Source organism: Neovison vison, chromosome 6, assembly GCF_020171115.1.
Source record: "Neovison vison isolate M4711 chromosome 6, ASM_NN_V1, whole genome shotgun sequence".
NCBI lineage: Eukaryota > Metazoa > Chordata > Mammalia > Carnivora > Mustelidae > Neogale > Neogale vison.
The window spans coordinates 121,927,359-121,942,546 of NC_058096.1; the positions used below are offsets into that span (position 1 = coordinate 121,927,359).

General features: G+C 36.4%; 1 protein-coding gene and 1 pseudogene across 2 annotated transcripts in view; both read left to right on the top strand.

The window, feature by feature from the left end:
- HSPBAP1 (HSPB1 associated protein 1) overlaps window positions 1-15,188 on the top strand; it is a 62,803-nt gene that overhangs the window by 19,241 nt on the left and 28,374 nt on the right. For both annotated transcript variants that reach the window (XM_044252206.1, XM_044252207.1), the window contains exon 3: window positions 7,923-8,104. In XM_044252206.1, the coding sequence (XP_044108141.1) occupies window positions 7,923-8,104 (182 nt within the window). The remainder of the gene's footprint in view (window positions 1-7,922; window positions 8,105-15,188) is intronic.
- LOC122911033 lies at window positions 7,002-7,116 on the top strand (annotated as a pseudogene).

The window sequence follows — 15,188 nt, forward strand, 5'->3', positions numbered from 1 at the left end:
TATCCCATCTTGTTTCATGGATTCTTCTCCTACCCACTTAAGCCCCCATGTTGCATCACCACTTCCTCATATCAGGGAGATCATATGATAGTTGTCTTTCTCCGCTTGACTTGTTTCGCTAAGCATGATACGCTCTAGTTCCATCCATGTTGTCGCAAATGGCAAGATTTCGTTTCTTTTGATGGCTGCATAGTATTCCATTGTGTATATATACCACATCTTCTTGATCCATTCATCTGTTGATGGACATCTAGGTTCTTTCCATAGTTTGGCTATTGTGGACATTGCTGCTATAAACATTCGGGTGCACGTGCCCCTTTGGATCACTACGTTTGTATCTTTAGGGTAAATTCCCAGTAGTGCAATTGCTGGGTCATAGGGTAGTTCTATTTTCAACATTTTGAGGAACCTCCATGCTGTTTTCCAGAGTGGTTGCACCAGCTTGCATTCCCACCAACAGTGTAGGAGGGTTCCCCTTTCTCCGCATCCTCGCCAGCACAGATGGCCCTTCTTTTCACGACATCTGTGTCTTTGGGGTAAATACCCAGAAAGGATGAATACCCAACTTTTTTAGCAATATGGACGGGACTGGAAGAGATTATGCTGAGTGAAATAAGTCAAGCAGAGAGAGTCAATTATCATATGGTTTCACTTATTTGTGGAGCATAACAAATAGCATGGAGGACAAGGGGTGTTAGAGAGGAGTAGGGAATTTGGGTAAATTGGAAGGGGAGGTGAACCATGAGACACTATGGACTCTGAAAAACAATCTGAGGGGTTTGAAGTGGCGGGGGGGTGGGAGGTTGGGGTACCAGGTGGTGGGTATTATAGAGGGCACGGCTTGCATGGAGCACTGGGTGTGGTGAAAAAATAATGAATACTGTTTTTCTGAAAATAAATAAATTGGGGAAAAAAGCTAATTATGTATTATATCTTGATAATTGAATTTAAATAACAATAATAAAAAATAAAATTCTAAAAAAAAAAAAGTTAAAAAAAATAAATAAATAAATTTATTTCTTTCAGTATAAATGCAGTACTTCCACAAGCAGTAGAGGGTGGTTGTATAAGAGTACTAACTCCTGAATCAGCTTGCCTGGGTTCATATTTTGGCGTACCATGTGACTTTGGGCAAGTTACTTTACTTCTCTGTATCTTAGAAATGTTTTCAAGATTAAGTGTGTTTGTATGCATAAAACATGTAGGACAGTGCCTAGCACATTGTAAATGCTTAACAAATATTATTTAGAAATAGCAATAATTAAGAAATAAAAGTATGATTTCCTCATTGCAGAGAACGTTAAAAAAATGGGAAGAGCCAAATAAATTTAAAAACACTTTCTCCTATTACCAAGAGAAGACCACCAGTTACACAGGCTTTTTTGTATTTTAAAAATACACTAGTTACACAGGCTTTTTGTATTTAAAAAATAAAGTTATATTAATTTTCACAGCCTGCTTTTTTATTCCCTTCACATGTCCTGAGCAGTTTCTCTTCATGTTAAATGTGATTTTTAAATGGCTAATACTCTGTTGTATGCTAGTATCATAATGAATTTGGATTTTTTTCCTGTTTTGATTATTTAGATTGCTTAGAAACTTCAAATTTATAAATAAGTCTGTAGTGAGCATCATTGAAAACAAATCTTGTTCAGGTTTCTGATTATTTCCCAGGGATAGATTCCTAGAAGAAGAATGACTGGGTTAAAGGGTATGAATGTTATCATGAGTAGCAGTACTATGCATGAACCTTCTTACCCAGAAACCTCTGAGGCATCTGATAGCCCCTCCAAGTAGTGTCTGGTGACCCTGTGACTTAACCCTAAGTATGTAGCACATCCACCTGCTTCTCTCATGCCACATGGCCATCCTTTAGGCAGGGTTGCCCTGCTCTCTCTCACCAACATAGCTGCAGTGGTCTCATCCCTGGTCCCTCTGCCCCCCTTCCAGCCCATTTTCGTATTGAAACCAGAGACAGTTTTTTAAAAAAACAAGTCTCATCCTGTTTTTCTGCTTAAAACCCTTAGGTGGCTTAACCCTTACGCTAAAGGCCAAAATTTTTGTGTGGTGTAGAAGTCTCTCTTTGCTTCATCAGCTTAATCCCTCTCCCTGAACTCGGTCCAAACAAGCATTTTTTTTTCAGCTTTTATATTTCCAGAAGTTTGCTTCTCCTTTGTTCAAGGCCTTTGCATATAGAGTCCAGCCATTCTTTTCTCCTTTCCCTTTTCCCCTTACTGCAGCTTTCCCTAGTTAACTCCTCTTCCTCCTTCAGATCTTACCTCAAATGTCATTTCCTGGAAGTCTCTCCTGATCACACAGCACCTCTGCCTCCCAAATCAGGGGCAGCCACTCAGTTGTTTCCCAGCACCTTGTATTTCCCAGGAGCACTTAGCTTAGAATCACGTGGTTAGTCTGTAAGTAATTAACTCTTTCAAGTCTCTCCTCCCCCCAAGAAGGCCACCTTCGTGAGGGTCAGGGTCAGCCCTCACCATGGGCTGAGCACCAGATGGACACTCAGGTATTTGTGGAATAAAAGAATGAAAGGCCTTTGGTGCATATGGCAAAGTGCTTCGCAGAAATGTGGTTTATATGTACTCCCCTGTCAAAACATGTGAGGGTGCCTGTTTTGCCACTCCTTTCCCCAAACTGAGATTCATCCTTTGGGGGAAAATAAAAAAGGACTGGTATCTATATATAGTCCATTCTCATTAACATTTTATTTTTATTTTGTTTACTTAGGAATCCTTTCTATTCTAATATTTTCTCCTAATAGCTTGATTTCCCCTTTACATTTACTCTTTATCCTTTCCATGTTTATTTTGTTTTATGGTATTCACTGACTTTTTTAGGTTAAGTTGGAAATAATAATACCTTTCATTTCAGTTCCATATACTGAACAATTCTTTTTTTTCCCCTACTGAGTTTGAAATCGTCTTTATTATATTACTATATTCTTACGGATTTCAACATCTGTTTTTCGACCATGTATTGAGCTATCAGTTTGGAAGCCAGTAAAACGTTATTTAAATACTATTTTAGCAACTGATACGTATTTTAATATTTGAAAGAACGACTTATCCTCCCTAATTACCCTTCTTTCTCAGTATTTTCTTGAATGTTATCGAATTTTATTCCTCTAGATGAATTTTAGAGTTAAATAATGTACTCATATTAAACAAATCCTGTTGCGATTTTAAGTGAAAATTCAATAAGTGCTGTAAGTTAATTCAGAAAGAATCTACCTTGTGATAATACTGTTATCTGCCTATGCTAGAACCTGTCATTATCACCTAGAAAGTCCATTTCATCTCTCAATGAAAATATTTGGGGTTTTCATATTTCAGATTTCTTAAAATATTAATTATAAATATAAACTTTTTATAGCTGGTATAAAGGAAAATATTTTTACCTATTATATTTTTCTAACTAGTTGTGATGACTAGATTTTTAAAAGCCATTTTTTGTATGTTTATTTTTTATCCCACTATTTATGAGTATATATAATTTTTTAGTTTATTCTTGTGGGTTTTCTAGGAAGACAGGCATCTGATCTTAAAATTAGTTATAACCTTGTTTCCTTCCTATTGAATGTATTTCTTATTTTTTTTTATATCTTGGCTTGATTTTTTCTAGAATGCTTGAGATAATAGTATTAGTAATTATACTGTTTGAGTTATATGTATCTCTTAGTTTATTTTTAGAAGCAGATAACAACATCTCACATTTCTTTGAGATGATTCTGGATCAGATTCATTTGGATCATATGGGCCCAGTGACATGGCAGTAATTTGGGAAAAATAGTGGTAGACATAACCCAAAGCATTTGTAGATGGAGGTGCAAGGATGGTCAAAAGTACACCTGCCTTCCATGCAGTGTTTCTTGCTTGTAAAATGATGAAGTCTAGGGTTACCTGGGTGGCTCAGTTGGTTTAGCGGTTGCCTTTGGTTCAGGTCATGTTCCCGGGCCCTGGGATAGAGTCCCACATCGGGCTCCCTGCTCAGCAGAGAGCCTGCTTCTCCCTCTGCCTGCTACTCCCCCTGTTTGTACTCTCTCTCTCTGTCAAATAAATAAATAAATAAAATCTTTAAAAAATAAAAATAAAATAAAATGATGAAGTCTAACAAAATGGAGAAATATTTGTTTCCCTACTCTGGAAAACCCATCTTAGGACTCCCTTTTATGAGAGTTAGAAGCAAACTCAACTTATATATTACTTCCAAATCCTGAGCTCGGTTGAGCTTCTTCTTACCTAACACTTTGACAGTAAGTGGGATAAAAATTGTAGCTGTCTAGGCTACTTCAATGTTAAATGAAAGAACAATAATAATAAAGTTAGAAAGGAATAATTGCATTGCAAGAAATAAACTAAGAATAACTGCACTACCCAGAAAGAAATTGTCATGATAACAGAATGAAAACAGTACCTTTAGTGCTGCTACTTCCAGGAAGGAAAAATTTAAGATTCTATTTTGAAATCACTATGTAAATGTAAAGAAGTCTGTCATTTCCATTCATTCCATTCATTGTAATTTTCTCCTGACAGTTAAAGTTCTCACATGTAATTTTTGCCCTTTTAGATTTTCATTTTTTTAAAGTACAGAACTTGCTGTGACAGAATACAAAGTCTCCTGATAAGGCTGCAATGCAGACATGCCTGTGAAAACTGGCCTACTACTGTACCCCCCAGGGACAAATGTCTCAAGTAATGGCTTTAGTATTCAGTTCGATCAGTTGGATTGAATTTTATGAAGAGAAAACTCTTAAGACAGTGTAATGACTTCAGGCTTCCATTGGAGCTTACTGAAATGACTATAAAATGACTCCTGTTTCCCAGAACCATGCAGCTTTCTTGCCACATGGGTTTTTGTTTGTTAAAAAAAAACAAAAAACAAAAAACAAAAAAAACCTGTGTATTCCTGTATTTTTGGGGTAAATTCTTTTTTTTTTTTCCCTAAGATTTTATTTATTTCAGAGAGAGGGTCCAAGTGGAGGGGAGAGGCAAAGGCAGAGGGAGAAGGAGGCTGCCTGCTGAGCAGGGAGCCCAACGCAGGGCTCGATCCTTGGGTCCCAGGATCATGTCCTGAGCCGAAGGCAGACATTGAACCAACTGAACCACCCAGGTGCCCCTGTTGGTGGGGTAAATTCTTAACGATGATGTTGATAATATTAAGAACATATATATGGATATATAGATAGATAGATGGGTTATTGAGTGGCAGGCACTGTTCTGAGTGCTTCTCAAAAATTGTCAAATTTAAATCGTTTTTTAAATATTGCAGATTTTTATCTTTTAGATAAATGTACTCCTATAAAATCTTCCTGCTTCTCAAAGTCAGATGACAAGTTGATGAAGTAGATGAGTTAGGATGACTCTCTGGCATACACCCTCCCCTCTGTTACTTCTCTGCCATTTTGAGTTACAGGAAAAAGAGAGGAGTAGGGGGAAAGATGGTCAAGATAATCCTAGGCAGTTCAGGCAGAAATGGAGGGAAAAGATAGAAGCTGTTGAAAGAAGAGTTTGAATACCTTTCTCCTCTTGCTACTAACTCAACTAACTTTTAAAGTTAATGTAAGGATTAGAATTAGTGCCTAATTGTTATTGAGCATCTGCTGTGTATCAGGTATTGTGCTAACTGATTTACATGCAGAACATCTATATCTCTTAAAAGGATTTCATGCTGATCATAATCAGAATTCTTGAATATTAACCTCCCAGTGAGTGTGCATTGAAAATATTCTGCTTTTGGGGCATCTGGGTGGCTCAGTGGGTTAAAGCCTCTGCCTTCGGCTCAGGTCATGGTCCCAGGGTCTTGGGATCGAGCCCCGCATCGGGCTCTCTGCTCGGCAGGGAGCCTGCTTCCTCCCCTCTCTCTCTGCCTGCCTCTCTGCCTACCTGTGACCTCTGTCTGTCAAATAAATAAATAAAATCTTTAAAAAAAAAAAAGAAAAGAAAATATTCTGCTTTTTACCAAAATCATTCATTTTATCACTATTGGAAGAATAATTCTTATATAAATGAGTCATACCCATAGTAACGAACCATTCTGGATAGACAGTAGTCTTCTCTCTAAGCTTTCCTGATCAACCCTCTTCTTTGGGTCTTTGCCTTTCCTATGTGTCTGTGGTACAAAATTTTGCATTTAATTAAGTAATGCCTCAAATTTCCCATTATTCTAGCTAAAGCTTTATCTTTGTCTAAATATGTTCTCAATCCTAGAGTCTTACATCTCTCTTTTATGTTCCTACAAGCCTGAGCACAGTGCTAGTTACCAGTTAAGTACTTTATAAACAATTCTGAAATAAATGAGTTAATGAATAAATGAACAGACTTTAGGGGCGCCTGGGTGGCTCAGTCATTATGTGTCTGCCTTCGGCTCAGGTCGTGGTCCCTGGACCCTGGGATCGAGCCCTGCATCATGGTCCTTGCTCAGCAGGAAGCCTGCTTCTCCCTCTCCCACTCCCCTTGGTTGTGTTCCCTCTCTCGCTGTCTCTCTCTCTCTCTGTCAAATAAATAAGTAAATAAAATCTTTTTAAAAAATGAACAGACTTTAAGTTGCCATTGGCCACTTAATGATTCTGAGGAGCTTTATGGTATGTGTGCAATATAAAGTCAGAAAATTTTCAAAAGAGGTCTTTGCTTTTTTTCCTTCTTAATCTGAAGAAGTAGCTCTCAAAATTTTAATCTCAGGATCCTTTTGCACTTAAAAATTATTGAGTTCCAATTTACCCAAATTCCCTACTCCTCTCTAACAAGGGGCGTTAGAGAGGAGTAGGGAATTTGGGTAAATTGGAAGGGGAGGTGAACCATGAGAGACTATGGACTCTGAAAAACAGTCTGAGGGGTTTGAAGTGGTGGGGGGGTGGGAGGTTGGGGTACCAGGTGGTGGGTATTATAGAGGGCACGGCTTGCATGGAGCACTGGGTGTGGTGAAAAAATAATGAATACTGTTTTTATGAAAATAAATAAATTGGAAAAAAAAAGAAAAAATAATGAATAATGTTTTTCTGAAAATAAATAAATTGGAAAAAAAATTATTGAGTTCCCAGTACAGAGAAGACTAGCATGGCCCCTGCACAGGGATGACATATAACTTTATGCAGCTTTCCATATTTTCTGTAGTATTTGGAAATGCAATAAATGCTATACCTTTAAAAAAAATTATTGAGTTTCCCAATGAGCTTTTGTCAGTGTGGAGTCTATCTAGCGATGCTTACCATATTGTAAATTAAAACTGAGACATCATTAAAATACAAGTACATAAATACGTATTCTACTAGCAGTCACAGCAGTGACATCAACTAATGTCATGTAGCTTCTGGTAAACTCCACTGTACACTCATAGGAGAATGAGAATGAAAAACATGAAAGTATGATTGTGAAAACAGTTTAGATCTCACAGACCTCTGAAAATGTCTTGGAAAATTAATAATCTAAAGTATACCACTGGGGCACCTGGGTGGCTCAGACAATTAAGCATCTGCCTTCAGCTCAGGTCATGATCTCAGGGTCCTGGGATGGAGTCCCATGTCTTGCTCTGTTCAGCGGAGAGTCTGCTTCCCCCCTCCCTCTGTCCCTCTCCATACTTGTTCTCTCTGTCTCTCTCTCTCTCTCTCTGTCAAATGAATAAATAAAATCTTTTTAAAAAGTTAAATATACTGCTGGATTACTGAATCAGGATATACTAAGGGTACTGTTTAATTGTCAAGTTAAAACCTTGTTTTTTACCTTTATGTTAAATCATTTTGTATTGTGAGTGTTGTAGATGGTTCTAATTATATAGCAAGCACAAAATTAATTTTTAATTTATGTTAAATGATAGTGAACATCTTTTTGGTTGAAATTATCTTCATTTTAAAAAAACAATAGTATTTGGAAATTGTGTTCAGTGTACATTTAAAATTGGGTTCTTCTCCATTGCAGTTCCACAGTTTGAAACGACATGTAATTATGTGGAAGCTACACTTGAAGAGTTCCTGACCTGGAACTGTGGCCAACCTACTATGTCTGGACCATTTAGAGATTATGATCATTCCAAATTCTGGGCTTATGCCGACTACAAATATTTTGTCAGCCTATTTGACGACAAGGCAGATATTTTCCAGGTAAGTCAATGCATTCCTTTTAATCATGGTAGTAATTTATTCTTGAGAAAAGATCACAAATTAGAACTTCTCTGGTACCTTATTCTTTCACTGTCATCTTCTCTCAAAAGTAGTCACTGTGAGTCTTAAGTATTTTATCCATTCAAGCTAAAAGATTTGCCCAGGTGAAGTGTAATGTTTGGCTCACACGGATGAGCAGCTTTGTCACTGTTTTCCTACTTACAAACTTCTTCCACACTCCCTCGTTCACTTTTAAACAGTGCCCGGCTTGTTGTATATGAATATGGAAGCGTAGATTGTGTATAGAACTTTATTTCCTCCTGACCTACATATATGTTTTTATTCTGTTAGTGAGGCAGATGGAAGTACAGCACTGATTATTACTTGAAGAAGCATTGGCGAAATCCTGGAAGCATTCCAGGCTGCTGCTGCCATCCCTTCGTGCTCTGAGGGGTTAGTACAGGTTAATGGCCCGAGGCAGAGAGTGCTGGGCTCCTGGTGTTTGATTGCAGAAGTCCTGCAGAAGTATGGGAGTGCTTGCAGAAGTAAGAATGTGGAAACTCTTTGTCATGTGTTGACACAACTGACAGCAGAGTTTGCACACCACCATATCCTTTTTTAAATATTTTCTACCCCAAACTGCCAGCTTATTTTGTGGGGTGATTTCGCAAACTCCCTGTTCTGGTTTCTGTGTGTGTCTTGGGCATGAGGCAGGAATGGGAGTAGTTCCAGGAAGCTGTTTGGATGACTCTGCCTTACCCACAATCAGGTCAGGGCTCCAGAGTCCTTTATCCTGCCCCTGATCCTTTGTCCAGAGAAGTATTCTGCCATCACTGCAGGCTGTTGTGCTGTCAGAACTGAGCCCCCTGGACTGCTCTCCTCCTGCTCGTCACCATCACCCCCTTGCTGGACTTCCCTCTCACATAGGCTGCCAGTCCAAAAAACTTGTTTTTAAGTTTTTATTTAAATTCCAGTTTGTTAACATGCATTGTAATGTTTCAGGTGTACAACATAGTGATTCCGCATCCCATAGATCACCCACTGCCCAGCACTCCTTAATCCACATCACCCATTTCCTTTTCCATTCAGCCTGTGTTTTTCTGTTTTCACTTCAAGTCAAGGTGTAGATGCTGAGGTTACGTAGTTATTATAATACAGTGATCAATAATTTGTAGCTTTAAAAATTTTTTTAAATGCTTACTTAAATTTTGCTTTTTATTTAAAAAAAGAGGAAAAATGTATCACTTGTCTCAGAATTGTTAGTTGAATATATATTCTTCTTATAACTATGAAAGAATGCAACAGTTTTGAAAACATTCTGTAGATGCTTTCTGAATCCAAAGTCTATACCAAACCTATTTACTCATTTTTAAATGATACTTTTGAGATAATTTTTTTTCTTACAACATTATCTGTGACCACTTTATGAGTCTTTAACCCTGGAACTTGTAGATATCATAGTTAACTTTTAGAGTCTTTTATTATATTTCTTGTACTCTCACCTATCCTGTAGATTAGACTAGTACTTTTATATTCCATGTTTCAGGTAAAACATTGTGTAATAGTCATATTTATTGAGTACTTCTTATCCTTGGTATTTTTCTAAGTGCTTTACATTTATAATCATCAAGTAATCATATGATATAATAATTATCCCTATTGTAAGAGAAAAGAGGCACAAAGAAATAAACCTTTTCTGAAAATCTGCAGCTAAGAAGAGAGTGACCCAAGCAGTCTGTCCTGTGAGCTTTATCTGCCACACTGTATGCATACACAGGGTCTGAAGACATCCAGTTCTTTAGGGACCCCACAGCGGGGTAAGGACTTCCATGTCAGCGGAGTCTGGGCTTGCTCTGCCTTGCTTGAATCTCCCATCTGACTCCCTGACTCTCAGTCACTTCATCTCAGCCCAGGCATGACAGCATGGGGCAGGTATGTGTCCTGTCCAGTAAGTGCCTTTTGGTAGTGTGTCGGAATTCTAATTGAGCTCTTATACAACCTGGTGTTTTCATTTGAAATGAGTTTTCTGTCAGCTCACATTATAGTGATTAATCCACTGGATTAGAACAGGGAAATCTGCTATGAATAACAAAATTTATTATGATTATATCATTTTTTATCTCAGAGATTTCTGAGCACCAAGTCTTACATCACAGGTACCTAAGACGTTTTCCTTTCACCACCATAATTCATTCATTCACCTTGTCTTATTACTTTACTGTTTTAAGCTTTCTTCCATCTGGTATAAAATGGTGGGTAGTTAAACATTAAAACAGATGAATTTTTATTAATTCATTTATTTTTGTTTTGTTTTGTTTTGTTTTTGTTTTTCATTTCATTTTATTTTCTTTCCAGTGCTCCAAAATTCATTGTTTATACACCACACCCAGTGCTCCATACAATACATGTCCTCCACAATACCCACCACCAGGCTCAATAAAATCATTATTATGTGAACATAACATTTTTATGAAAATAACTATATTCAAATTTTTTAAAAATTTGTTTTGAGAGGACTGGCATTGTTTTTACATTTTTGCAAGACTTGTTAATGTCTGCCTTCATAGAAGACAGCTATATTCTATCTGCTTCCTTGTATAGTCTTAAAATTTGTTGGTTTGTTTGAAGTATATGAGGAATATGTTGCTCACACACATATGCAGCTGAAAAAAATAGGACTATTTTAGAAACTTTTTAAGATAATTGTGAATTTTTTTTTAATACTCCACTTGGGATGCCTAAGTGGCTCAGTTGGTTAAGCAACTGCCTTTGGCTCAGGTCATGATCTTGGAGTCCAGTGATCAAGTCCTGCATCAGGGAGTCTGCTTCTTCCTCTGCCCCTCCCCCACTCATGTTCTTGCTCTCTCATTCTCTCTCTTTCAAATAAATAAAATCTTTAAAAAAGAAATACTCCGTCAAACTTTACAAGAGGTAGTTTCTTAAAGGTTTATTTGTTGCAATACAGAATCTGAATGCATAATCAATGAACTCTTTATACTTTTACAATAAAATCCATTAGTCCATCTTGCATAGAATGGCTCTTTTGTAATGCCTCTCATTGGCCATTTGGAAAATACTGGTTTGCTGAGTTATATAGATCTTCCAAATGTTGACACATTTCCATATACTTCATTTTTTAAAAAGTGACATTTGTTAATGTCACCTTTCTCATTAGGGAAGTATTTTAAGTATTAAGAAGCTTTCAGGCTCTTGTGTTTCTTGATACCAATATCCAAAATCATTTTCATTCTGTTCAAATATTTTCTAATTCCCCTTGTGATGTGTTGTTTGACTTATGGATTATTTAGAAGTATAATGTTTAGTTTCCAAATATTTGGGGATTTTCCAGCTATCTTCTGTTGTTAGTTTCTGTTAAATTAAATTAAATCCACTGTGGTCAGAGAACATATTTTATATGATTCCAGCCCTTTGAAATTTATTGTTTACTGTCCAGAATATAGTCATTCTGATGAATGTTCCAGGTGTACTTGAAAGTAATACATATGCTTCTGTTGTTGTGTTTTAAAAATGTCACTAAAGTCAATGGTTTAAGTCTCTTGCATTCCTACTAATTTTCTGTATGCTTGTTCTGCCCATCGTATAGAGAAAGGTATGGAAATTTCCCAATTATAATTGTATATATGTTTCTTTTTCAGCTTAGGTTGGTCAGTTTTTGTATCATGTATTTTGAAACTGTTATTAGGTTCATATACATTTAGGATTATTATGTCCTCTTAATCAATCAATCTTATATCATGATGAAATGATCCTCTTTTTCCTGGGGTTTTCCTTGTTCTGAACTCTACTTTGTTTAGGTTGCCTTTGGTTAGTGTTAGCATGAAAAAGAAATACTTACTATATGATTCCATTTATATAAAATTGTAGACTTGCAAATAAATTTATAGTGACCAAAAGATATCAGGACGGAGAGGGGTTACTATGGATCACAGGGAAACTTGGACATGATCAAAATGTTGCCATCTTGATTATAGTGATAGTTTCTCCCATGTCCATATATGTAAAAAATTCACCAAAATTGTACTTTAAATATATGCTGTTTATTATATATCAGTTACACCTCAATAAAGCTGTCTTAAAAACAAAAGAATACAATGCTGCCTGGTACATTTTGGTTCCAGCGTCTTGACATCAGCAGTTTCATTCACCATTTTTTTTTTGTGCCATCAATGCAAATGTCAACACAGTAAAATAGGCAAATATCATCTTAATAGTATTATGACCATAATTTCAACCTTGCAGATCCTTTGAAAGGGTCTCATTGACTCCCAGGGGGGTCCACGGACCACCTTGAGAACTTCTGGTTTACAGCATCACTTCTATATTACTCTCTATTTCTCTAGTTCTGACTCCTTCAATCAATTCTAAAACAGTTTCTCATGAAGATACATGCTAAGTCATGCTACAAATTAAATTTTGAAATATATTAATCATGTTCACTAAAATTTCATGACTTAAAATTGTATAAGAATAGCATTTAAAACTCTCCCCAATATGACTGATGTGACCTGTCCCCTAGGCATATGTCCTTGTTGTCTCCTTGCTGAGGGCTGGACCACTTTGTCCTGTCTCATCTTCTGACTTTTGCTCATGCTCTTCCCAACTTCTCTTAAAATCCTACTTCTTAGGGTCCGGCTCAGATTCAGTCTTGGCTATGAAGCCTTCTCAACCACCATACCCATGGCTATCCATCCCTTGCCTTCATGCCTGTATGTTTTATTTGAATTGTTATTTAAATGATGCATGGCATAGAATATATGAGTCTTGTTTCTCTAATAATGTTAGCTCCTTGGGAACAGGGACTATGTTTTATAACTTTTTATTCCCCTAAACTGCTAACATGGTGCTGAATACATAATAGGTACTTGAATGATTACAGAAGAGAATTTTTGTTTTATCTTACCATTTCTTGTTTTGATAGTTCTTTGGTTCTTAGCATCTTTCAAGGAATGCTTTAATTTATACCCCTAGTTTCACCTTTGTCAAATTTTCTGTGGCTTTTAGTTAATCATAGCACTTGTCAATCTTGATAAGAATTTCTTAGCTTTCTTCAGGTTTCTACTACTTTTATAAGTTTTTTACTTATAAACTCTAAAATTTCCATCTATTAACCCTTTTCTTCCACAAATTGAAATTATCTACTGATAAATATATACGATTTATATATATTGGTAAATACACTGGTACATATACTGATATGATTGAAAAATATCCTATAGCCTTAGAGGGGACCAACAATTGTGATTTTTGACACTTAACTGGCTTTTATGTTTGGCAAATGAAATTAGTCCCATTATTTTTTAGTTGTCTATCACATCATTGAAAATCTAAATAAAACTTAATTTGGAACATTTTGCTCTCTACTTCCCAAGAAAGTTAGGGTATTTGTGACAATACCACATAAAATTTCTTTCACTCATTAGATGAGAATAATAGGACTTACCTTTTGTAATTATCAATAAGAATCATCATAATTGAAGCTATTCGAATCAACCTATATCAAAAAGGATTTTGCTCTGAGAATGTTTCCCAGATAGGATCCATTTAGTGTTGTGATTCAGATTGGCTGCTGTGAGTCTGGAGCCATGTTAAGTCACCAGGACACAGAATTGCGCAAAATGCAATACTTGGAAGATTAGTTCTGACCTGTCTTGGACTTTATAATGTAGTTATGAGAGTATCTTGAAATTCAGCCAGGTGGTTTAGTAATGATTAAAAGGGTTTGATGGTTAGTGATGCTTTCTGATGAGGCAAATTGGAGTGTAAGAATTTGAGTGTTTATTCAAGCCTATCTGTGTGTAGAAAGCTAACTATCTCTTTTCTGTTTATGTTACCTATGGTTGTTTCCTAATGAAGAAAGAGCCTAAGTACTTGGTAATTTATAATGTACATTTAAGGGTCTGTTTAAAACTTAAACTGAAGTATTTATCCTTTAAAAGTTTTATTGTAATTATAATTAATTATATTGTTTTAAAGTTTCATTTTTGTTTTAACCAATATCGCACCTTTTTTAAGGCAAAAAGACTCATTATGGAATTATGTATAATCAGTTTTTCTATATTTTTTGATCTAGGCATGGAGAATTAGTAGAATGAGACAAGTTTTTATGTGACAAATAGAATCAAATTAACCATGACTATGAATCACCCAAACAGTATTTATAGGTAAAAGAAAAAATAGTTTAGAGTTGGAGTGTTCTCAGAGCCTAGAGCTTGCACTAACTAGCTCATACTGAACCTGGGCTCTGAGAGTACCCTAACTCAAAATATACCTTGTAGAATGAAACGGTTTAAGAATAGATTATTTTTTGGCAGTGTTTACACATGGTAAGCTAAAAAAAAAAAAAAAAGCCCTATTCTGTGTTATAAGCATTTACTAGTTTTCTTCAGTTCTTTGATTAAAGCTAAAATTATGGCAGACTTGGTTACTTGTACAACATTTTCAAGATGGTGTTTGATCCTGGAATAATTATTTAACTTGTTAATTGAAACAGATTTAGGAGTTACTCAAGTTCAGCATAAAAACAGATCTAGTTACCTGGATCAGTAACTCAGCAAATTTTTTTTAACAAAGACCTTATTTATTTGACAGAGTGGGACCCAGCGAGAGAGGAAACATAAGCTAGGGGAGTGGGAGAGGGAGAAGCAGACTTCCTGCTGAGCAGGGAGCCAGGTGCAGAGCTCAGTGTGGGGCTTGATGCAGGGCTGCATGTGGGGCTCGATGTGGGACTCAATCCCAGATCCCTGGGATCGTGACCTGAGCTGAAGGCAGACGCTTAACGACTGAGCTACCCAAGCACCCCAGTAACTCAGCAATTTCTGAGCATTTGTTGTACTCATTGTGTGAGGCCCTGGAGACACTAACCTATATAAAATAAGACTGGCCTCCCATGGGACTTTGAAGTAGAATGCAGAAATCGAACCTTAGGATTGAACAGTATAAAATGTGCTATTAGAATTCAGTATTGTTCCTAACATTATTTTATCACTTAAACATACTAATAGTTTTAGAATATTATGCATAATCTAGACTATTGAAGTGTATACATTTTGAATTTTTTTTTAAT